This window comes from Gracilinanus agilis, chromosome 2 (genome assembly GCF_016433145.1).
Source record: "Gracilinanus agilis isolate LMUSP501 chromosome 2, AgileGrace, whole genome shotgun sequence".
NCBI lineage: Eukaryota > Metazoa > Chordata > Mammalia > Didelphimorphia > Didelphidae > Gracilinanus > Gracilinanus agilis.
Window position 1 is genome coordinate 211903502 of NC_058131.1, and position 23232 is coordinate 211926733.

Sequence of the window (23232 nt, forward strand, 5' to 3'; positions counted from 1 at the left end):
TAGAATAATCTTTAAACATATTCTTATTAAATTTGTTTAAAAATAAAATATATAACAATGAATTTTACTTAATTAGCCAGTTTTTTTTAGTTAAAAGTAACTTTGGAGGAAATGTTACTTTATTTTTTCTAAAATATGTTGTTAACACATGTAAAACCCAGTGGAATTGCATGTTGGCTATGGGAGGGGGTGGAGGAAGGGAAGGGAAAGAACATAAATCTTGTAACTATGTTACATACTCTAAATTAATTAATTAAATAAAAATTCCAATTTTAAAATAAAATAAAACAAAATATGTCATTAAATGCAGTTTTTCGTAAATGCATTTTTATAAGAGCATCTACATTCCAAATACTCAAATACTAGCATGTTAAGGTTTTTAGGAAAATCCTATTTACATTTTCCTGTTTTACTCTTCTACAGATGAAATGCATAACCTGACTTGTCAAGTGATCAAAATGACTGGCATAGGAGAAGTAGATTTCCTGACATTTGATCCAATAACTGAAAAAACAAGGACAGTTAAATATGATGTTCAGGCTGTAGCTGTCATTGTTGTGGTGCTGAAACTACTCTTTTTATTGAATGACAATGTAGAATGGTAAATATGTGGTTTCTCTCTTAATTTAATGGTGATCATATTAAGTAAGCTAAAAAGTAGTAATATTGTTTATTGATTTCACTATCTAGAGTGAAGACATTTATGTTAAATTTTTTTATATTGGAAAGTCTTAATTGCCATAAAACATTCAACTTCAGTATTGTTTATGCCAGTACATTTATGTCTCAGTTATTTTCAGATTATTTACTTTGACTTACTAAGTGGTTTATAATATATTAGGTTCCTTCTTGGCATTACTTGTTAGATATTAATATTAGTACATTGTTTGTCCTCAGATTTTGACAGTATACATATTCTTTTTAAAATTAGCTTGAGAGAACAGAATTTTTAGTGCTGTACTCTCCCCTTACTCTTAGTACTAGGCATTTTTGACAGAATTTAGTGTCTCCACTGTTCAAGTGAGGCTTTTTTTCCTCTAAAAAATTGACTTTAAGGGGGCAGCTGGGTAGCTTAGTGGATTGAGAGCCAGGCCTAGAGACAGGAGGTCCTGGGTTCAAATCCGGCCTCAGACACTTCCCAGCTGTGTGACCCTGGGCAAGTCACTTGACCCCCATTGCCCACCCTTACCACTCTTCCACCTATAAGTCAATACACAGAAGTTAAGGGTTTAAAAAAAATTGACTTTAATTAGTCACATGGGTTAAGAAGGAGAATTCAGATGATAATTGTTTTCAAATGAGTTGATAATTTGCTTGTGATTATTTTCAGGTCCCTTTCTAGCCTTGCTCAAGAAAATAATGAAAACAACCATGAAGGTATTTGAATGTCTCTATCAGTATTATTCATTGGGAAAGCTAATTTCTAAATTGTGCCCCCTCCAAATTGTGTTTTATGTTATGAGTTTATGCTTAAAGTATATTTTGAGTTCTCATATTCCATCTAGGGTTAATGGTATTCTCAATACTAGGATGCCTTGAAAAATACTTTTGATATTAATGGCCCTAGAGAGGCCCAATAGTTTTATGATGAAAAGGTAGTGGTGGCACAGGCAAAGGACTGTGTACTTCCCTTAAGGCAATAAGAACCCACTGGAGATTTTTGAGCAGAGGAATAATATGCAGCTGTTATGAAGAATTAGAGGAATGGGAGTGGTGTTAGAGGAACTGTTTAAAGGCTTTTGCAATAGCCAGGGCACATAATAATATAATAATAATTTTTATAATAGAGTGATGGCAGTGGAAATAGAGAAGAGAAGACAAATGAGAGAGTTGTTGTAATGGTAGAATTAACAGGTCTTTATGATGCTAACTTCTGTGGATCTACTATAGCCATGTTGGTGAACCTGTGACACATGTGCCAGAGGGGAGCACTCAGAGCTCTCTCTTTGGGCACTTCCACTATCACTCTAGCACAGAGTTCACCAGAGTTTATTACTAGAAAGCCAGAGAGATGCAGGGCAGAGCTGCTCCCTTCCCCTGCTCCACACAGTTTGCAGTTGGGGCACTCAATCTCTAACAGGTTTGCCATCACTGTACTATAGCATTCCTTAGAGAATAGGCAGCTGCTTCTTTCTCAGATGATCTACCTCTCTCCTCTTCAAGAAGAACCTCTCTTTTTTTTTTAAAGTTTTTTTTAAAGACAATTGTCCTTTTTCTCTATGTGATATTTTTCTACTCTCCATCTTTCCAAAAGTTATTTCTCCTGTGCTACTTTTATATCCTTTGTCTTTTCCCATTAAAGCCAGCCTTTTGGTTGTTTTTTTTTTGTTGTTGTTGTTGTTGTTGTTCCTTTTTGTTCCTTTTGTTGTTGTTTTGTTTTAAAGGAATATTTTAAAATTTCTAATAATTGTATTATGGAGACCCCTTCATATTTCCTTTTAGGAAAGAGACTAGCCTACCACTTGGAACATAAACACTAGTAATTTGGCTATGGAACAAAATAAAATTTTAAAATTCCATTGGAAGTCATTGAAGTATTTACCCAACTATTTATTCTAATTGAAATTCTCAACCTTGTTTTTTTTAACTTCTTGTGGGTATTTATACCTAGCCCCCCTAACCTAAGTTCTCTTAATATCTTTACAGCTTTTTATCCCTTTTTAACTGCTTATTAACCAAATCTAATTTTCATTTTCTTTTTATCGATTTTATAGCCTTATATTCTACTTCACTTCTCTTACTGACTTGTTTATTTTGCCAATTTCTTTTTTAATTTGTTAATTTTATTTTAATTATCGATCTGTTTGTTTACCATTTCTTACCTCTCTTGTCTTTCTAACTACTTTATCCTTTTCTATCTTCCCGAGTCCTCCTCTTTAGAGCTCCTTCTTTTAGCCTAAGTTGTTCTCCTTCAATTTATCTTTAAGTTCTCCTCAAATTTTCTCCCTTGTTTTTAAATCTTTCTTCACAAGTACAGACCTTTCAAGATCATCTTCACAATTTCTTTCTCTTTTTATAGTTGCAGCCTTTATTTCTCATGTTGTATTTCCTGTAACCTTCTTTAAAGTAGAATCTTGACCTAAAGATTGTTTTCCTTCATTTTTCTCTTTCTCCCTAATTTTTTCAAATCTTTCTTCCCCTCTATTAAACTCTAGTTTCTTGACAAGTCTAACATCTTCCAAATCACCTTCACAATTTCCTTCCTATTCTTTTTGAGTCTTAATTTCTTCTACTCCTTTATCAGAAACTTGAAGAAAAAAAAAAAAGACCATTCAGAAGCAACAGGTACTTATGTTCTCTTCTCTGGTTTTATGAATCACAAGTCCACATTTGATTAAATGATAATTAACTTAGAGTGGTTTAAAGAAAGGAAAGCTTTAACTAGAGTCCAATAATAGCTCATGCAAACCATCATTCAGCTCTAGTTTTCATCTCTTGCTTTCTTTTCTATCAGAGTCCCATCTCTTTCTCTGTCCCATCCTTCCTTGGCTTCCTTGGGTAGAAAAGAATGAGGATTGGAGGACCATACAGTAATGCATTAATCTCTGCTCACCTCACACTGGCAATGAGGATTGGTTGCTCTCTGATCTAAGTTTTTGTCATTAGGATCTTTGAAGATGTTCTATAAATAAGAATAGTAGATGATAAAGAAAGGCAATATGACATAATGGAAAGAGGATCAGATTTGAGTTATGAAAGCCTAGAATCATTAAATTCTGTCTACAAGTTACTGATTATCTCAACTTCAATTTCCACACTTTCACTGCCATATACATGAGGTTTTTGTGGGGATTAAATAAAACTGCTAAGTTAGTAATTCAGTTAAGAATGACATTATTGATTCTCTGTGTTTACCAAGACCTATTATTAAATTGCTTAGAAACAGGGAGTAAAGTAAATGATTCTTTGATTCCTTCTGTCTTTAAACTTATGATCCTCTAGTTCTATTATCAATAAATGATGTATCATTTGGGTTACATATATGTATATTATTCCAGGATTTATATAGTTAATTAAATTTTTTATCTTTTAGGTAAGCCATGTTTTGAGTTCAGAAAGTGGTATCAGATTATGAAGAAAATAATTGATGAAAAACGGCAACAACGAGAGGAATTCAAAGCAAAGTACTTTTTTTTAAACTACTACTGTTGTAATAACTTGTTATATTGCTAAATCCCTTAGGTACTCTCAAATCAACCGAGAGCCTTAGAATCTGAAGTACAATGAATTTACAGGTTTCACCAATACATACATACCATTTTTTTAGTTATTAGGCAACATTCTGTTTGTCTTTTGTAGTTTATACCAGTGATGGGCAAACTTTTTAAAGAGGGGGCCAGGGGGCAGCTGGGTAGCTCAGTGGATTGAGAGCCAGGCCTAGAGATGGGAGGTCCTAGGTTCAAATCTGGTCTCAGACACTTTCTAGCTGTGTGACCCTGGGCAAGTCACTTGACCCCCATTGCCTACCCTTACCACTCTTCTGCCTTGGAGCCAATACACAATATTGACTCGAAGACAGAAGGTAAGGGTTTAAAAAAAAAAAAAAAAGAGGGGGCCAAAGGAAATGCTCATCTGTCAGTCTGTTTCTAAAGCAACTCTTTCGAAGTTTCATTGTATTGTATCCTACTCATTGTATTCAGATTAGGAATAATGTGCTGCCAGATAGAACATTTCAGGGGGCCTCATCTGGTCCGTGGCTGTAGTTTGCCCATCACGGTTCCTCTCCCATTTGACCAACACAACCCCTTTTCTAAAGTTTCATACTACTGATCTGAGTACTACAAAAAATCCAAAGTGAAAGCCTCCAATAGTTTTCTATTTGCTTATAGAAAGAAAATGTCATTAAAACCAAACCAAAGGGGGGAAAAGGAAGATGTAAACTATTTTTATCTTTGGTTTGGCTGACTATTCTGGGGCTCCCAGAATGATTTTGTTTGGAAGCAACTTTATTTGACAAAGCATACAACTTGAGAGCTAGAAGAAACTTATTCCAGATTTTACATAGGCATATTGTGTTAAGTTTTGGTTAAGGATATTATAAGTTGGAGTGCATCTAGAGATAGGAAAGACAGTATTAGAGAACACGCCATATGAGAAGTGGTTGAAGGAACTGTGAATGTTTTAAAAAAAACTTGTGGAGAGAAGGATTTTGACTCCATGGGAAGAACCGCTTCCTAACAATGTTCTTTTAAATTGCAATGAAATTCCTCAGCAAGTAGTGAGTTTCTCATCATTGGAGATTTTCAGGTGGACATTAAATGTCTGCACATCAGTGAATCTGAAAGTAATTCCTCCATTCAAGTATGCATTGGACTAGATGAACTTTGTGATTCCTTCCTGAGATTGTATGATTTTTGAGATCATAGGAGCATAACTCTAGTTCTGGAAGAGACCTCAAATTCCATGCAAACCAATTCTCTTCTTTACAGAGGAGAAAACTGAGCCCTAGGGTATTAAATAACTTAACTCAAGATCACACAGGAAGGTAAGCATCAGAGGCAGATTTTTCCCATTGTTCTACACTACCTCCTAGATTGTCAATCCTTTGACCATAATCTGATCTTTTTAGCTATATGTTATCAAGAATAATTGAGGAAAAAAATTTTTGAACTGACAAATTTTCTTTATTTTGTTTCAATATATTGAAGTACCACAGAAAGATAGCAAATTAAAGTAAATATATACAGAATATCTCAGAAGCCTAAGGTTTAATAACTTTAAACTAAACTAAGATTTTTGGTATACTCTATATTATTTTATTCCACATAAATTGGAACTGGTACAAGTTTATGGATTTTAAAGCAATATTTCCAAAAAGAACCATTTGACCTTTTGTTGCAAAATGAACATTGGAGAGGAAGTTATGTATTTTACTATCTCTCTCTAAGACGGCAAGGTTTCTTGGGTAGGATTTATACCTATACTATTACATTGTGAGCTCCTTGAGGGGAAAAAACAACCTTTTCCTTTCTTTGTATCCTCAGCACTTAATGTGGCTACTTGGCACAAAATAAGCACTGAATAAATGTTTATTAACCATACAGTATTATTTATTAGTCCTTCCCCTCCTTTCAATTCCTATTAGTTCAGATATTTACCTTTTATCACCTAGATCATTCAATTGCCTTTATAAATTGCCTTCTTCCTTATTGTGTTTTCAATTCATCCTTTCCATGGCTTTTTTTTAAGTAATGCTTCCAATTTGTTGCCCTTATCACAACATTCCTCTATTCAAATGCTTTAGTGGCTCCCCAGTGCATAATAAATAAAGTAAAAATTCTCAATTCAATCATTTAAAGTTCCCAACATTTTTACTTCAAACTGTCTTCTCAGATTTATCTCATTACTCATTTCCACAAACACTATTTTCAATCAAATCAAACTATTTTCTATATCCTTTTCCTGACTGCCCTTTTTTTGTCACAATGCCTTTGCTCTTTATATTCTCATACCTAAAATGGGCCATCCCTAACTCCATCTGTTGAATCATCTGTCACAAACATTTAGTAAGCACCTACTAGGTACTAGGTAGATAAAGACAAAAGCAGTCTCTGCCTTCCAGGAACATGATATCAGGGGAAAGAACAAGTACATATATAAGCTTATATAAAATATGTACATATGCTTTTATATAAATATGTAAGTACATGCAAAATAAATACAAGAATATGTTTTGGGAGACACTGATAGCTGGGGGTGTGGTGAGGATCAAGAATGACTTTATATAGAAGGTGGTACTTAAGCTAAGCATTAAAAGAAACTGGTTTCTCCCTTCCTTCAAGGACTAACTTGGTATCATTTATTCTAGTTAGTCTTTTATTTCACTGCCTTTAGCTGGAAGTGGTCTCTCCATCATATTTATCAAAACATAGTCTTTGTCTGAACTTCCTCTCAACAATTATCCCATGCTTCCTGATTTAGTTCTTAAAAGTTAGAGCCAGAAGGGACCTTAGATAAGATCTAGTCCAACCCTTTCATTTGCAGTTAAAGAAAATGAAAGCTAGACAGGTTAAATGACTTTTCCTAGCTCTCACAAGTAGATATTTCTTCTAAGAATTAGTCCACCAGAATGTGATCAACCACATTTCTTTTCTATCATGTTTTCATTTTTTTCTATCTATAGGTACCTATGGAAAAGTGAAAAGCCATTATATTATTCATCAGCGGACAGATCAGTAGTCTATAAAAGACGACGTGAGTTGAATTTTTTTCAAGTATTGTTTTTACTTTTAACATGTTGTTACACAGTTTCATTATTTAATTTTCCACAACTGCAGGTTTTTGTATATGACCAAACTGCATTTGCTAGCAGTAATATATTTTTGATCATGATGAAAATAATAATGATAAAATAATATATTTAGTTTACACAAGGTGTTTTCCTTACAACAACCCTGTGAAGTTGGCAGTGCTCATCTTAACTTTGGCCATCTTATAAATATGAGGAGCCTGAAGACCAAAAGTTAGAATGACTTGGCCACAGAGTCACATAGCTAGGAAGTATTAGAGATGGGACTCATCCAAACCTCTTAACTCAAAGTCTGCTATAGTTGCCATTCCACCAGGCTGGTGACTAGGAAAGTGCAAAGAGCATCATCCAGATATCCAAAACATGTACAAGAATGCCATTATGGAACTGTTTTATAATACTGATGATGAAGTTCTCCAAGACAAAATTCGCCATGATTTTCCCTAAGGCCTCTTGACTAATTAAAAGGCCTTGGTCAGATCGATGAACATTGTGTTCAGACTTCTGTTCTGCACCTGGTATTTCTCCTGGAGTTGTTGGATAGCAAACATCATATCGAATGTTCCCTGACCCTTTCTGAAGCTACACTGGCTCTCAAGTAGATGACTATCTTCCAGGTGAAGGATTAACCTATTAAAGAGTACTCTGGCCAGAATATTGCCAGCAGTAAGAGAGAGCCTCTTGTGATTGTCACAGGACAATCTCTTTCCTTTTCCTTTATAGTAATGGACAATGGAGACATTCATTGCTTGCTCATGCTTTTAGCATGATGTTTTCATCAGATGTTGTCAGATGCTGTCAGTGATAAAAATGGCATCATGGTCATCTACCATTGACTGTAAATTATTTAATTTGAAAAGGCTACAAGCTAAGACTAAGTTGGAGGAAGAATTGGTGCATGACTTTCTGTTTGAAAGTGATTATGTGTTTTGGCCTATTGACTCCAAGAAAATAGAGGATCTTCCCCTAGTACCATTTCATCCATATGTGGAACCTTTGGTTTTAGCAAATGAAGAAATTTTGAATGCTCTGGATAAGTTCATTTACTGTGGCAGTATACTTTCCAGGGATGAACACATAGATGATGAGTTGACGTACTCGTTACCAGAGTATTTGGGTGGCTCTGAAGGAAAGTGAGAGAGAAGAGGTATTAGTCTGCCTAACATACTGAATGTTTACATAGTCATTGTGCTGATCTCATTTTTATATGCCTGTGAAACTTGGACAATATGTCAGTGCCATGCTAGAAAATTGAATTGCTTCCATTTTAATTGTCTTAAGAAAAAGCTGAACTGCCAAGCATTTTTAAACCTTATTGCAGAAAGCACAACTCCAATGGGTTGGCCATGTTGTTTGAATGCCAAACATACTTTTGCCTACAAGACTATTTTACAGAGAACTCACACAAGGCAAACATTCACATGGAGGTGGGAAGAAGTGATAGAAGGACACTCCAAAGGTCTCTCTGAAGAACTTTGTTATTAGTGTGAGGCTAGCACAGGACCATTCAATATGATGTACTCCCATTAAAAAAGGTACTGTGGTTTATGAGCAAAGCAGAATTGCTGTAGTTCAAAAGAAATGTGAGATGTGTAGATTTAGAGACGTGCTTCATTCCAACTGTTCATACTGGCTGTTCATACCTGACTTGTGGTAGAATCTTCTGAACTCATATTGGTCTGATCAGCCAGTCAGACACACACTGTGATCTTGACACTATGCTGTCATTTTGGTACTCTTCAAAGACAACAGCCAACCATCATTTATATAGTAGTTTCTTTTATATAGAAGTAAATTTTATATTTATATAGAAGTAAAATATATTTTTAAAAATTGTGACTATACAAAGGTATCGTTATAAGTTGTAACTAATGTTAAATGGCACTATGCTGTGTCTACTAGCTCAATGAGCCAGGCCTGACTAGCTGGCCCTAGATCCTCAGGTAGTAGGAAAATTCAAGGCTGAGTGATGGATAGGATAGCCTGAGTGATCACCAAGATGTGCCAGTAACCACCAGTGCTTATGGGTGTTCAGCTTAGCCAAGCCCTTGCCTCTTAACAGTGCCCAAGCCAAGTATCCGGTGAGGGATGTATGTTCACCAGCTCCTCTGGCTCCCTAGCTTGGGGTTGGGTGTGATGATAAGGTTGGTTATGGGCTGGTTGTTGGTGTGCTAAATGGACAGTGCTATTTTGACTGCAATTTGATGAATCCCTTCCCTGTGGCTATAGATATATACTAGCCTAGGAAGGAATGCCAATCTCCACTAGGATTAAGTTGGAACAGTGTTTATTGCTTAACTCAAAGGATGAAACAGGACTAGGAAAGAGTTGTTGGGAAAATGCTATACTGAGTCTATGGAACTAAGATAGTTTGTATCTAAGAGCAGCATGTTGATGCTGGCCGGAGACTATTCCCCTCTCACAGTCCCTGGTCTGGTCTGGCCATGACCTGAACCAAAGAAAGAGAGGGTGTGAAAATAGATAATGGAGGGCACCAGGGATGTTTCAATAAATCTAAATAGTTGTGGGTACACACACTGGGTTGTAGGAGAAACTGGACCAGAATGGGAAGACCAGAGTTCACTGGATTAACACAGGAATGGCAGTTGGTCTTAACTGTCACCCAGCTTTCCCTAGGCCAGAGTCTAGAAACAAGCAGGCAAGGTAAAAGGGTTTAACAGGTTTAATTAAGTTTAACTAAAAGGTGGGAAAGGGATCTCTATACTTAAAATCTAAAGGGCAAAACCACAGGGCAAGGGGAGGACTTCTCTACTCTAATCTTAGATCTAAGCAGACAGGGCCAAAGGAGCAGTAATGGAGTCTCCGGGAGGCTGCATCAGACCTAGTTCCAGCCAGGGTTTGACCAGCACAGCTATGGGCTGAGGGTGGCTTTGGGGTTTCTCACAGTAATCCACCGATGATCTCTGGATGTCAAAAGCCAAGGTATCCAAATAGAGAGGGTGTGCTTGAGATGCTGTCCAACAGATTCCAAACTTCTTCTCTTTCCTTGGTACTGCTCTGTAGGTCTTGTCCCCTTGCTAGATGCCACCACCACACAGGATCTCAGGGAAATCGGGAAGCAGAGTGTCCTTTACTCTGAGATCTCCCAGGGTTAACAACAGTTTGTGCCAACCCCTAATGGAGTCTCTCTCAGGGTACAAGCCACTTCTTCCTGCTCCTTCATTCCATCTTGGAATGCTGCAGCTCCTTCCTGCTAAGTACATCCTTAATACTTAATTACTAACTAATCTTCCCCACAACAAGGGATAGTAATGTTCTTCTTAACAGCTGTGCTGTTCTTGTCTCTCAGCTCAATATAGTAGCAAGGTGAATCAAGCTTCTTGTGATATTGAGATATGGATCCTGGATTAGCAGGTCTATGGCCTACCCACCCTTTTGCCCTTTTGCCACCCTCTCCCAAGGTCCCCTGCCTCAAAAGGAGGTCCTGGGTGGCTCAGTCCAAGGGCTTTTATAGATGTGGTCCCAACTGTCTTTTGCCCTTGGCTCATGCCCCCTGGGTGAATTCCAAATTCTGTAACCAACAATCCTGTCACTCAAGCTGTTCTCCATCTTGTCCAGAAGTTCGTTGCTATACTGATTTGCCATAATATATACACCCAAATGAGTACTATTCCCAACAAAATAACTATTTTTATCATCAATACACTTCATTCAGCATTGTGGCTATTATTAAAATCTAAGATTTAGGTGTCTGCAAAAATTGAAGATTATATGATGAATGAAATAATTTTTGAAATAGTCTCCAGATTCATCAACATTTTCTTTTGAATATCTTCAGTAATGCTAATTTTTACAGTAAAATCATAATATTCTAAAGCAGAGGACATTTAGAAAAAAAAAGTCCCTCTTCCCTCGTTTTATAATGGAGGGATTACTAGGAGAAATCAAGTGATTTGTGTAAGATTGCTTAGTAAATTAGTGTTGTAATAGGTAGATAATGTGGCTGATAATAGAGGAGCTGGTGGTACAAGTGAGTCACCTGGGCCTGGGAGCCAGTAACTTCAGTAGCAGGTGATTTGAGACTATCAGGGATGTGTAGCCTGAGCTGTGATGCCCAGTTGGTCTCCCTGCTACCTATAGGCTCTTTTAAGGTGGAGAGTGAGGGGCCCCTCCTTGCAGGAGTGAAAACAGAGCTCAACAGGAAATGAAGCTCACACACTTCCTGAATAAAATGGATGCTTGCCCAGTACTTCCTTTAGAGTCAAGTGGTTGCTATTCTCCCCTTTCCTCAGCCCCTTTAGCCCAAGATGATGTTATAATAATTATAGAAACTCTCAGCTGCAGGCTAAGGGTTTTATTTTAACACAGAAGGGAAAACTGAGGTAAGAGGGTTTAGGGCTCTTGAGAGACTGTTGCAAGGGGCGATTGGCAAGTGTTGGCTATGGACCTAGAAGGTAAGGCCAAGCTGAGGGAACCAGCCCTCAGCCAGAGATAGTTTAACACTGCCCTGATGTTGTTTGGTCCACCAACTGGACAGATATAGTTGATGAATTGGTTTGGGGGTGTCCCTGTTGCTAGGCTGCCCTAATTTAAATCCTGCCCATGATCCACAACCTAATGTCCCTTCAACCTCCCTTCCACTTCCCTTCCCCCTCCCGGGGTCCCCTAGGGGAAGTCAGGAGTAGTTGGGTGTCTGGGTGAGGTCAAGGAAATCAGAACCCCCAGGTTGGTTCTGCAGGGGTTTTTATAGTCCCAGCTCAAACTGTCAGCTCCTGGACTAGCACCTGCCAGGCCAGAGTTCCATTCTCCTAACTGACAGGATTGCCTAGGGTAGTTTTGCAAATGCAAGAGATCTTGCATAAATCCTGCATTACAGTGTCTGATCTGGAACTGTAACCCAGGTCTGTTAAAATCCCTCCTGCCCCTAATCCAATACTCTGCCCCCATTCTTCAAAAGTAGATTTGAATTTTGGAAGCAAGGAAAAAAAAAAACATTTAGAACAGTGATGGGCAACCTTTTGAGCTTGATGTGTCAAAATTTGCCAAAAAACAGAGTATAACTTTAGTGGTGTGTCACTTCAAGAAAAAAAAACCATAATTTTGCAATATTTATAGTTTAAATAACAAACATGCATAATTGTAATATATAACCATATTTAATAAACCAAAATAGGTAAATTAATATAGGTAGAGTTGTCATCTATAGTGCACAGTGTCTGTACTACACTACAGCAAATGTTTAATCCTTGGCATGTGGCCCCATACTTCTCTGTATATGGCCACGTGTCATCAAAAATGGCTACGCGTGTCTGTGCTGACACATGTATCATAGGTTTGCCATTACCGATTTAGAACCTAGTTGATTTGAAGTCAACTTTGGTGAATACAGTGAATGCTTATAATGGGTAGTTATCATTTTCTTTCAGAAACAAAATGTGATTATAAAAAAAGGTTACTATTTGTGTGTGCCCCACAGGCTTTAAATGCAATTCTAAAGGAAAATCCCATAAAATATTTTAGAAAAGAGAGTCATTTTTTGGAATTAGTGTCTACCCATCCAAAGGGATTTCTTCAAAGGGAAACAGTACTCTAGGATGGTTTTCAAACAATTGACATCATCATATCAAATACCTTGTATTTTTGTGAGTTAAGCACTGCTTTTTCTTATGTAGTCTCCTTCTTTCTAATTCCAGGAATGGTAATGAACCTCCAAAAACAGTTTAGCACATTGGTTGATTCAGCACCAAATCCTAAAAAGAAAAACCCAACAAGTTTCCAGTTAAATTGGGTAAAAGAAGAGCAGAATGCAACTTGCTTCCATGGACACAGTCTTCAAGAAATCCTACAAAAAAAAGGCAAATCATTAACAACCTTAAATTCACAGTATTGGCTTAGCACTCAGAAGTTCTGTAAGAGGTATGTGGCACTTTGAGGGAAGAATAAGGCCAAACGGAATGAAGTTTGCTCTTTTGCCAAATCATTGTCTCTTATTGTCAACATAAGTACTTTAGTATAAAATTCTTTATGTAAAATTTGGCATATTAGTAAATTATAGTAAGATTGATGTGATTGGAAGATTGAAGGTTTATGACTAAAGTCCAAGGATGTACAAGCAATCATTTCCTCGTGTTTATACAAAATAAAAATGGAGAGATTCTAAAGAGAGATGATACAGAATTTTTAGGTCCAGCTAAATCAATCTACAATAAAACAGATAAACTAATCAAAGTGCAGATAAATATTGGTCAGTGTTAGAAACTTTCTTAAAAACATATTGTACAAACATAGTCCTTTATATTTTAGAACATTATGCAGCAACACTATAATAAAATTGGTTCAATTTCCTCTTATTTCTAGAGCAATTAACATTTTTCTTTAAATGACACTTGAAAAGATTAAGAGGAAAAAATTGCTCATAGGAAAAAATGACCCATCTTCTGAAACAAAATTAAGTCATCTTTTAAATAAGCAAAACCACAAAAATATTCAGCCATACCATGTGGAGAATCTTTGTTTCTTCTTATTAGGAAAGTGATTTCATATTCCTTTTGGACCTAGTAAAGATGATCCCATTTAAATTCTTAAATAAGTATTGGTAGACATTTACTCACTAACCATTTAATAAATATTTGAGAAGCACCTACTCTGTGCAAAGTACTGTTTTATCACATAGGATTGAAATTTAAATTAAACATGATCCTTGTCATCAAGGCTATTAAATTAACATCTGTAGGGGGATAAGATAAAAGAATATATGTTAATAAGTGTGAGGGGAATTTGTGAAGAAGGTAGGAAGGTGGAATGGATGGAAAAAAGGAGAGAGGAAGGTAGAGGAAGGGAAAGGAAGGTAGTGCCCCAGCAGGGGAAAATTGACCAGAGCCCTTCGGGGCTCAAATAAAAGATCAGAGAGCAACTTAGGGTTTAGAATAGCTGGGTTTTATTTAGATTAGAAAAGGGAAAAGGTTAGGTAGGGAAAAAAGGTCTAGAGAGTCCAGGATCAGAGAGAGACTGCAAATGTTTTGGTAGTTGGTCTTCCATATGCAAATGTAACCAACCATGTCAGTGAAGATACCACATAATATTTTTCTGAGATGTCCAAATCTACAGTAATAATCATATTATATTTTGGGGCTGAGACATATTGATTGACAAGTCTAAGTCTGAACAATTGCCTAGTGAGGTTTAAGAAGTGATCCAGTGAACTGCTAGCTTTTTATATACTTTAAATTTAAATATTAGAAAGTATACTGATTTAATTTGGGATGTTTTGTCTGGCTTGTAGAATTTCTCTGCTTTGTCATCCTTTGCAATGGATGTCAATGCATAAGCTTTAGTTTTAATGGCTGCCTTTCTGCAAATATTATGAGCACTACAGTAGGAAATGACTGTTTCATGAGATAACGTCTTGTTGCTTTTGACTAGAAACATATGGGTTACTATCTCCATCACTGGAGAAAACAACCAAGCCAATGAGCTCACAGAACTATTTAAGTACTTTAACTTCATTAGGTCTTTAGGAGAGAAGGAATATAGTAAAAACAACAATAATGAACCTATAGAAGATAAACTTACTTTCTAATACCTTTTTTCAACTATAAAAAGCAGTTATTTTATCTGCCTGCAAAATTGTCCTTTGAACATATAAATATACATAAAAGAATAATAGCAGGAAAGCTACTTGTCCTAGGAACTTTTTACCTGAACTTTAAAAAAAACGTGAGAATAGTGAGATAATGAGGAAGAGGAAGAAGAAAAAAGAGACTGTGTGTCTTACAGTGGATAAAGTGAGGGGCTGAGAGGCAAGAAGGCCTAGATTCAGGTATTGCTTTTGATACATACTAGGTGTCCAACTATGACTTAACCTCTTGGTTGCTGATCTGCATTGATAACACAAAGAGTTCATCTAGAGCAAAAACAATAATAAACAATCTATAAGTATTTATTAAATCTCTATGTAAGGCACTGAGCATTCAAATACATACATTAAAATAATCCCTCTTTTCAAGGAGCAAACATTCTAATGAATGAGACAAGTATGTACATGTTCTAAGTAAGGGATAGAAACTAGACCTGTAATTTAATTGGTACTGGGAACTTCTAGATGAGGGAAACTCCCTCTACCCATGCAGGCAATTCATAGACAAAATTTGAGTTCCTGAGAAATTAATTGAAAGGTCAATTACAATAATAATGATATCTCACATATAATGCTTGAAATTTTTCAGAGATTTTTCTTTTAACTGTCATTTTCCAAATTCTATAGATCAGGAGACTGAAATTTAAAGAAGTTAAGTAACTTCTCCAAGGACCCATATCTAATTAGTGTGGTCTGGACCCAAGATTTTCCTGACTCCACCTTTGGTGTCCTTATCATTACACAGAATTGCCTATCAGAACTAAAAGCCCATATAAAATTTTTTGGATAATTTATTCATAAGTATGACTGATGTTTTATACAAATAATTTTGGCAAACTATACATTATATTTCTTCTTTGTCCATTTCATGGCATTTCATAACATAGTTTCTTTTCATAGTTATTCATTAGAAATATATTGTTCCATGAAATATGTAACTATAGAAAAATATTCAAAATAAAATTTTAAATTTTAAAAATTAAAAAAAAGAAATATATTATTCCCAAGGAGGTAAATATTCTTGATATCATTGCTGAGTTGGGAAAAGTAGAATTAAAAGAATCCAAGTGAAAGATATCTATAGAGGAAGCAGTGTAATCCCTAAATTGTCATTCTCCCCCCCCCCCCCCCCAAGTTTGAAAGTATATGTGAAATTTTGATTGATTCAGATTGAGCTGATTGCTGTGCAGGCTTTACAGCATTCTTTAAGTGCTTGTTTGGTGATGATGACTCGAGTTTCTTTTTATAAGAATTAGAAATTTTCATTTAAGTAGTAGAAGAAAGGAATTGTGATATACGTATGGTTTTCTAAAACTAATCAAACAATTTCTTTGTTTTATTAAGAAGGGACTCGGGGGCAGCTGGGTGGCTCAGTGGATAGAGAACCAGCCCTAGAGATGGGAGGTTCTAGGTTCAAATCTGGCCTTAGACACTTCCTAGCTGTGTGACCCTGAGCAAGTCATTTACCCCCATTGCCAGCCCTTACCACTTTTCTGCCGTGGAACCAATACACAGTATTGATTCTAAGGTGGAAGGTAAGAGTGTAAAAAAAAGGAGGGGGACTCTACAGTTAATACACAAATATGTGTTATACATTTATAATACACACTCATACACATACTCACACATTTGATAAAGTCTTCCTGACCTGAACTCAAATACTGCTACCTATTTGACAAGTCACTGATCTTATCAATTGCCTAAATCTAAGATTATAAATTTTAGAGGAGATGTTGATCTACATCTTTGGAGGGAATTTTCATTCTGAGAGTTCTCTGCACTGATGAAATCATGATTTTAGACTCCAAAAAAGTTAGCATAAATAATCTTCCAGTACACTTTAATGGAGGTGATCTTTGGTTCTCAAAGTCAATACCAAAAGAACAATAGGTGTGAAAAGTCCTACAAAACTGGAAAGTCTTCAAGTATGAGGCTAGTGATGGATTGTTTGTCCTTTGGTCAAGAGCCAGCATAAGTAGGTTGAGAGGCTACAGTTTTGAATTGGGTACAATTTTTTCCTTAATACTATTTGTTCTTTCATTCAGTACATCTTTACTCAGGATCCACTTCATATAGACACTGTGCTAGGTGTAGTGGGAAATATAAAACTGAGTATGGCTCAGTTTCTGCCTTCATAGAAATTACAGTGGGAATAATAAATGTAATGGGACTTGAAGAAAGTCTTGAGAAAGGTCTTGAGAAAGTTATAAAATGCTCTTGTAGTTCTGAGGTGGTAGAGATCACTCTCTGAAAGGACAGGAAAAAGGAGGCATGGGCCTTCTTTCAAGGCTCAGTTTAAATGCCACCACCTCCTGGAAACCTTAATATCCCTTTTCCCTGCCCCAAATTTTAGGACTTAACTCTCTCCTGATTCTTCTTCTGCCTTTGTAGTGCTCCTTTTGAGTTAGATCATCTTCCATGCCCTATCATCTCACCATGAGTGCCCCCATACCTCTGTTCTGAATCTTCTTTCTTTATACTCTCTCCATGATCCCAACAGCTGCATGGATTCAGAGACTATGCAGTCTATGCAGATGACTACTCTAAGTTATAAATTTATCTCTATTCTCTCTCCTGAGTTTTAATCCTACTTTGTCAGCTGCCTTGCTGAATCTTTCCTTTTGATATTTATATAAACTTCTTATGATTCCTAGTTATGTGAGATGAAATTTTCCCACCCTTCCCTTTTTCTTCCTTAGAAAATCCCTTTTCCTTCTCCCTTTTTTTTTTCTCCTAAGATCATCAAAGCATAACAAAAATTATTCCCAGGCCTCCCATCTTCTTTGATTTCTTCCATGAACCCTTGATGACATCTTTGGAATCTTATATCATATCCGACCCCATTCAAATGCAAACACTCCATTGTTAATAAAATCTTTTCCCAATTGCTTACTTGTATTTATCTTTTATGTTTCTCTTTATTCTCTTGTGTTTGTATTTGAGAATTTCAAGTCAGCTCCTTTCTTTTCATCCAGAATGCTTGCTCAGAAGTCCTTTATTTCAGTAAAAGTTGATTTCTCCCCCACTCTGGAACTTGCTCAGTTTTATATTCTTGGTTATAAGTCAACAACTTATCAGCTCTGTACTAGAGGTCTAGCTTTGAGCTCTAGGCTCTGAGCCTGTACTGTATGTGTATATTTTTGGAGCCTTTGGGAGACCCTGCATTGCTGTTAAGAGCCATAGCTAAGTCCATGATCACTTATGGGCATTGTGTTACTGGCTACCCCGGAACCCTAGTTCGAAACACTGAGTCCATGATCCTAGACCACTTTTGTTATATATTTCCTGCCCTGATTATTGCTTGTAGGTCAGATGTTTGATCTTGGGCTGGAAAAATGACTCACTATAGGTTCTTTAATTTCTGAATCATTATTTGATGTGGAAGTCAGATCATTCTTTAAATAGTATGGGGATGTACTGATTCTTCTTATTCTGCCCTCTTGACTTGGTTTCTCAGTAAGATATGTTTTAAAATTAGAATGCCAGAATTATAAATAATTAGATGTCTTTACATTTTTCATCTTAGATCACAGACTGTGGTGTAGTAGATAGAGCAAAGAACTCAGAATCCATAAGACCTGAGTTCAAATCTTGTCTCAGATACTTAAATGCTGTGTGGCCCTGGGCCAGTCACTTAACCTCTGTTTATCTCAGTTTCCTCATCTGTAAACTAGGAATAATAATAATAATAATAATAATAATAATGCCTACCTTACTGGGGTTGTTGTGAGGATAAAAATGAGATGATTTTCATAAATCTCTTTGAAAACTTTATTATATAAATGCTATCTACTTCTGTTGCTGCTGCTATTATGGCTACTATTAACACACTTTTGTTGTTCAATCATTCAGTCCAACTCTTCATGACCCCATTATGGGGTTTTCTTACCAGCAAAGGTATTGGAATGGTTTGCTATTTCCTTCTCCAGTGGATTATGGCAAACAGGTTAAATGATTTGTTCAGGGTCACATAGCTAGTGAGATCTGAGGCCAAATTTGAACTCAGGTCTTTCTCACTTCAGGCCAAGTGCTTTATTCACTGAACTACCTAGCTGCCTTAACACACTCTTATGTAGCCTTTACCAATAATTTTTTTTCAGCAGAATAAATTTAAAAAATATATCTTAAATACTTTTCCCTCAAGAACCTGGTTATTTGTGATAGATTAAGTCTATAAACCAGGGGTCAGCAACCTTTTTGGCCGTGAGAGCCATAAACGCCACATTTTTTAAAATGTAATTTCATGAGAGCGGTACAGTGCTCACAGTGCGCTCCTGTAACAGCACCTGAAAAAAAATTGACTTTATGGCTCCTGCAGAAAGAGCCATCTCTGGCCCTCAAAAGATCCAGATATGGCTTGAGAGCCATACGTTGCTGACCCCTGCTATAAACTATACGTGTAAGAAATTTGGCCTCTGAGTGAAATAATTTAATAGTATAATTTTTATGTAACAAAAGCATTGATCCTAGCACTTTGAGAATTTCAGGTATAAGTCTCTAAAAATCTATCATGTTATCATCAGCTCAGTAGAAAAAATATGGAGATCTTTGGTGGCTGTGTAGAGCCATTGTCTCTAAGTGGGAATCATTGATTCATTGAGTTGTTGGGGATGTGTGGAATTATCCCAGAGGTGCCATGGCTTGACCAAAAGTGGAAGATCACCAGTCACTTTGAGGGAGAGAAGATGAGTTGTGTCTTACCCATCTCTACCATAGACAACCATGGGTTTGTCTCAGGAACAACTATTCATCCCATTCAGCACTCCTTAAAATTCCAGTCTTAAGTTCTTTTACTTCTTTGGTGAGACTCACCATCATGGGTTCAAGTTCTTCTATTCTTTTAAGCTCTGCAGGTCATAAATTCTATCCAGTTCTCATCTAAATTTTTCCTTAAAAGTTCTGATTTTTCTCTTCAACCATTCTGGAATATCTTGCTGCCATTCCATTCTCTCTTGGGAAACCAGGAGGTTCTCTTTTATGAAGTATTTTTATTATAATTGTATTTCAAGAAGTTTTTAATTTTTAGGTATATTATTTACTTTTCTGATTTTAAAGACACATATTACCATTTAAATTGTATTTTCTTTTTTTCCCCCTAGTTACTGTAAACATGTGACTACCTATGAAGAATCCAATTTTTCAATGAGCTATCAGTTTATACTAAATCTTTTCTCCTTCTTACTGAGGATAAAAGCTTCACTTCTTCATGAAGAAGTAAGCTTAATTGAAAAGAGACTTTTTTACAAAAAATATGAGAATAAAAGTAAAGCTTCCAAATCAAAAAAAGCAAGAAGATCTTAAAAAGATAAAAGTGGAAATGATTTTGAGAAATTTGCTTCTACATATCTTCACAGTGGTTTCGCCATGAAATTGTACTTCATTACTTCAAAAGATTTGCTATTTCAGTGTGGGCACTCCATTCCTTGCTGCAGATGACAACCTTTACATATATCCTAGAAATTTTCATGAGTTGCTTTAAGTCAAAAAAAAAAAATCCTAGTACCCAGCATTCCTGTGATAAACATCATCAAACTTAGCTAGGATGATTCTTAGGCCCATTTCCATTGAAGTCTTTTCAGCTTGATACTATCTGCCAAGCTGGTGTTCTGCTGTCAGAGAGTATTCAGAGTCACCTCTACACCATGAAGAACCATCAAGAAGAACTTACTCAAAATAACATTGTTATAAAGCCTTTATATTAAAATTTTAGACAAATGATTGAGCAATAGCAAAATGTTTAGTGAGATTATGTTTTTATTCACCTGTGAAGCAAACATTAAGACTGTTTAACTTTTGTATTTCCTAGGTTGGGGCCTTAATATATGTTTGTCAAATCAGATTAAAACAACAGATGGGGGGATTTATTGATTAGATTCATAACTTAGTCATATGGTAAATTAAAGTAAGAAAAAAGGTTGAAATCCATTTATATGTGTGTATATGTATAAATATGTATTCATATACATTTATATATATATATATATCATATAGTATTTTTGAAAGAGATATTTACAATCATGCACATAGACAACTCTGTTGTAGTGGACAGAATGCCGTCTTTGAAGTCAGAAAGACCTGAGTTCAAGTCCCATCTCTGACACATTCCAAATATGTGAAATCACTGAACCTCTCAGTGCCTTTGGAACAAAGACTGAAGTTGCACAGTAAGTGATGATCTGCATTGGTGGATTTCCTCACTGAGAATCTCTATACCAGTGAAGTCAAAGATCATCTTTTAAAAAACATGATTGTTTGCATTTTATCTCCTCCAGTAGTCTGTGAGGTTTGAGTGTCTTTCTTTGTATCCCCAGGGCTTCACCCAGTGCCTGGCGCTAGGAAGCGCTTAATAAATGCTTATTGGTGTGATTGACTGACACTGTTGACATTATGAATTGGAATAACAGTTGTACTGTATTAAAAACCATGTCTAATTTGAATTGCTTATAAATGCTCTTTCAGAAAATAAGTTCCACAGAAGCTATATAAATATTATGTCTGAAAAGTTATATTCATTTTAAGCAAAATAAAAAATTATTTTGTAAAGAATTAAAATGGAAAATTTGTCATTTATGGAGCTTCCAGTCCACAGCAGGCCTCATAAGAGTGTGAGGAAAGGCTGCATCTTGAGTCAGTCTTAGAAGGCACATTTCTTTGACTATGAACTGGAGAAGGAATATAATTAGCTGAGATGAAAATAAAGGAAAACTTTGGAGATGTTTCTAGATTCCAGTTGAATTAATATAAACCAATTTATAAGCTTGGTTGAAAGAATATCAGAAAGAGTATTTCTGATCATCCACATTTTTCACATCTATAAATGGCATTAATTTTTAACTGTAGCCAGTAATTTCTCTTGATTGTACTATCTTCCAGAGCTTTCCTACAAATCCTTTCTCACTTTTCACCTGGATGGTGTAATAAAGTTGGACCACAGTTATGGGAGAACTAACCCTTGAAATGATACTATTTTTCAAGTTTTGTTCATTTTTTCACTCTTGTGATTTATTCAGGCAATGTGTTGATTTTAGTAGCTTGGGACCTCTCTGCCTACAAGTAGCCATTAGATATTTTCTAGTTAATATCGATAAAAAAGAAATCTTAAGTAGTTAACATCTTTTTTTTTTTTAACCAGCATCTTCTGTATTTGCTTTTATTATCTCCAATTGTTTAAGCAGATGTTAGGCCCTTAGAATGTAAATTCTGTAGACCTCACTATTTGAATATAAAAAGTTAAAGATGTGTAGATAGATTTGATTGCAAAAAAAATCTAAATTTTATAGAACAAAAACATGAAATAGAAATAAATTTGCATAAAATATAGAGCAAGTACAATAGAACTTTTAACATCTAAAATTTATGAGAAATGGATGTAAATAAAACATTACTCAGGGACACCTAGGTGGCTCAGTGGATAGAAAGCTAGACTTAAGAGACAGAATGTCCTGTCTCTTAATTTGGCCTCAGAAAATTCTTAGCTTTGTGACCCTGGGCAAGTCACTTAACCCCATTTGCCTAGCCCTTACCATTCTTCTGCCTTGGAACCAAAACTTTATCAATTCTAAGACAGAAGGTAAAAGTTTAAAAAGTAAATAAAATATTATTTAGTTACTATTGGATAAATAGTAAGGGTATGAATAATAATGTACAAAAGAAAGAAGCATAGACATTTAAAAAGAATCAAAACGAATCACTAAAAAATCTTCAACTTTAGTAACCATAAATTAGAACAACTTTGAAATACTACTAGTCACACCGACAAAAGTAACTAAAAGTAACAAAACTCAGTAGTAGATGTTTCCTAGCAAAATAGGTATGCCATATGTTGCTAGTAGATTTACTTTGTGGAGGACAATAAAATAATACACATCAAAAATAAGAGAAGAGGGGGCAGCTGGGTAGCTCAGCAGATTGAGAGTCAGGCCTAGAGAGGGGAGATCTTAGATTCAAATCCGGCCTCGGACACTTCCCAGCTGTGTGACCCTGGGCAAGTCACTTGACCCCCATTGCCCACCCTTACCACTCTTCCACCTAGGAGCCAATACACAGAAGTTAAGGGTTTAAAAAAAAAAAAGGAGCCCATTTCTGCCCTCTAAAAATTCCCTAGAAGGAATGAAAAAAAAAAAAAACCCAGAAATTTAGCTTTAAACCTTCCATCCAGTTTTTCATCAGGTTTTCATTAAAGACTAATGGAATCCTGTGGGAGATAAGCCATAGTAGGTGAAAGTAGCCAGACCCTACAAAAGGAGACAACGCCAGAGCAGTGCCTTGCACAAGGCAACCCCCAGAAAGTCCCAGGCATAGCAGGAGACCAGACTGTGAGCACAGGTTCAGAGTGACCTCAGAGACCAAGTAACGACAGGACATGGATTGTCTTCCAACAGTGCCG

General features: G+C 36.0%; 1 protein-coding gene across 1 annotated transcript in view; it reads left to right on the plus strand.

The window, feature by feature from the left end:
* TAF1B (TATA-box binding protein associated factor, RNA polymerase I subunit B) overlaps positions 1-20692 on the plus strand; it is a 78150-nt gene extending 57458 nt beyond the window's left edge. The window contains exons 10-15 of the mRNA XM_044660944.1: positions 424-601; positions 1331-1377; positions 4034-4124; positions 7124-7194; positions 12904-13126; positions 19946-20692. Coding sequence (XP_044516879.1) covers positions 424-601; positions 1331-1377; positions 4034-4124; positions 7124-7194; positions 12904-13126; positions 19946-20147 — 812 coding nt within the window. The 3' untranslated portion in view covers positions 20148-20692. The remainder of the gene's footprint in view (positions 1-423; positions 602-1330; positions 1378-4033; positions 4125-7123; positions 7195-12903; positions 13127-19945) is intronic.
* The last annotated feature ends 2540 nt before the right edge of the window (positions 20693-23232 follow it).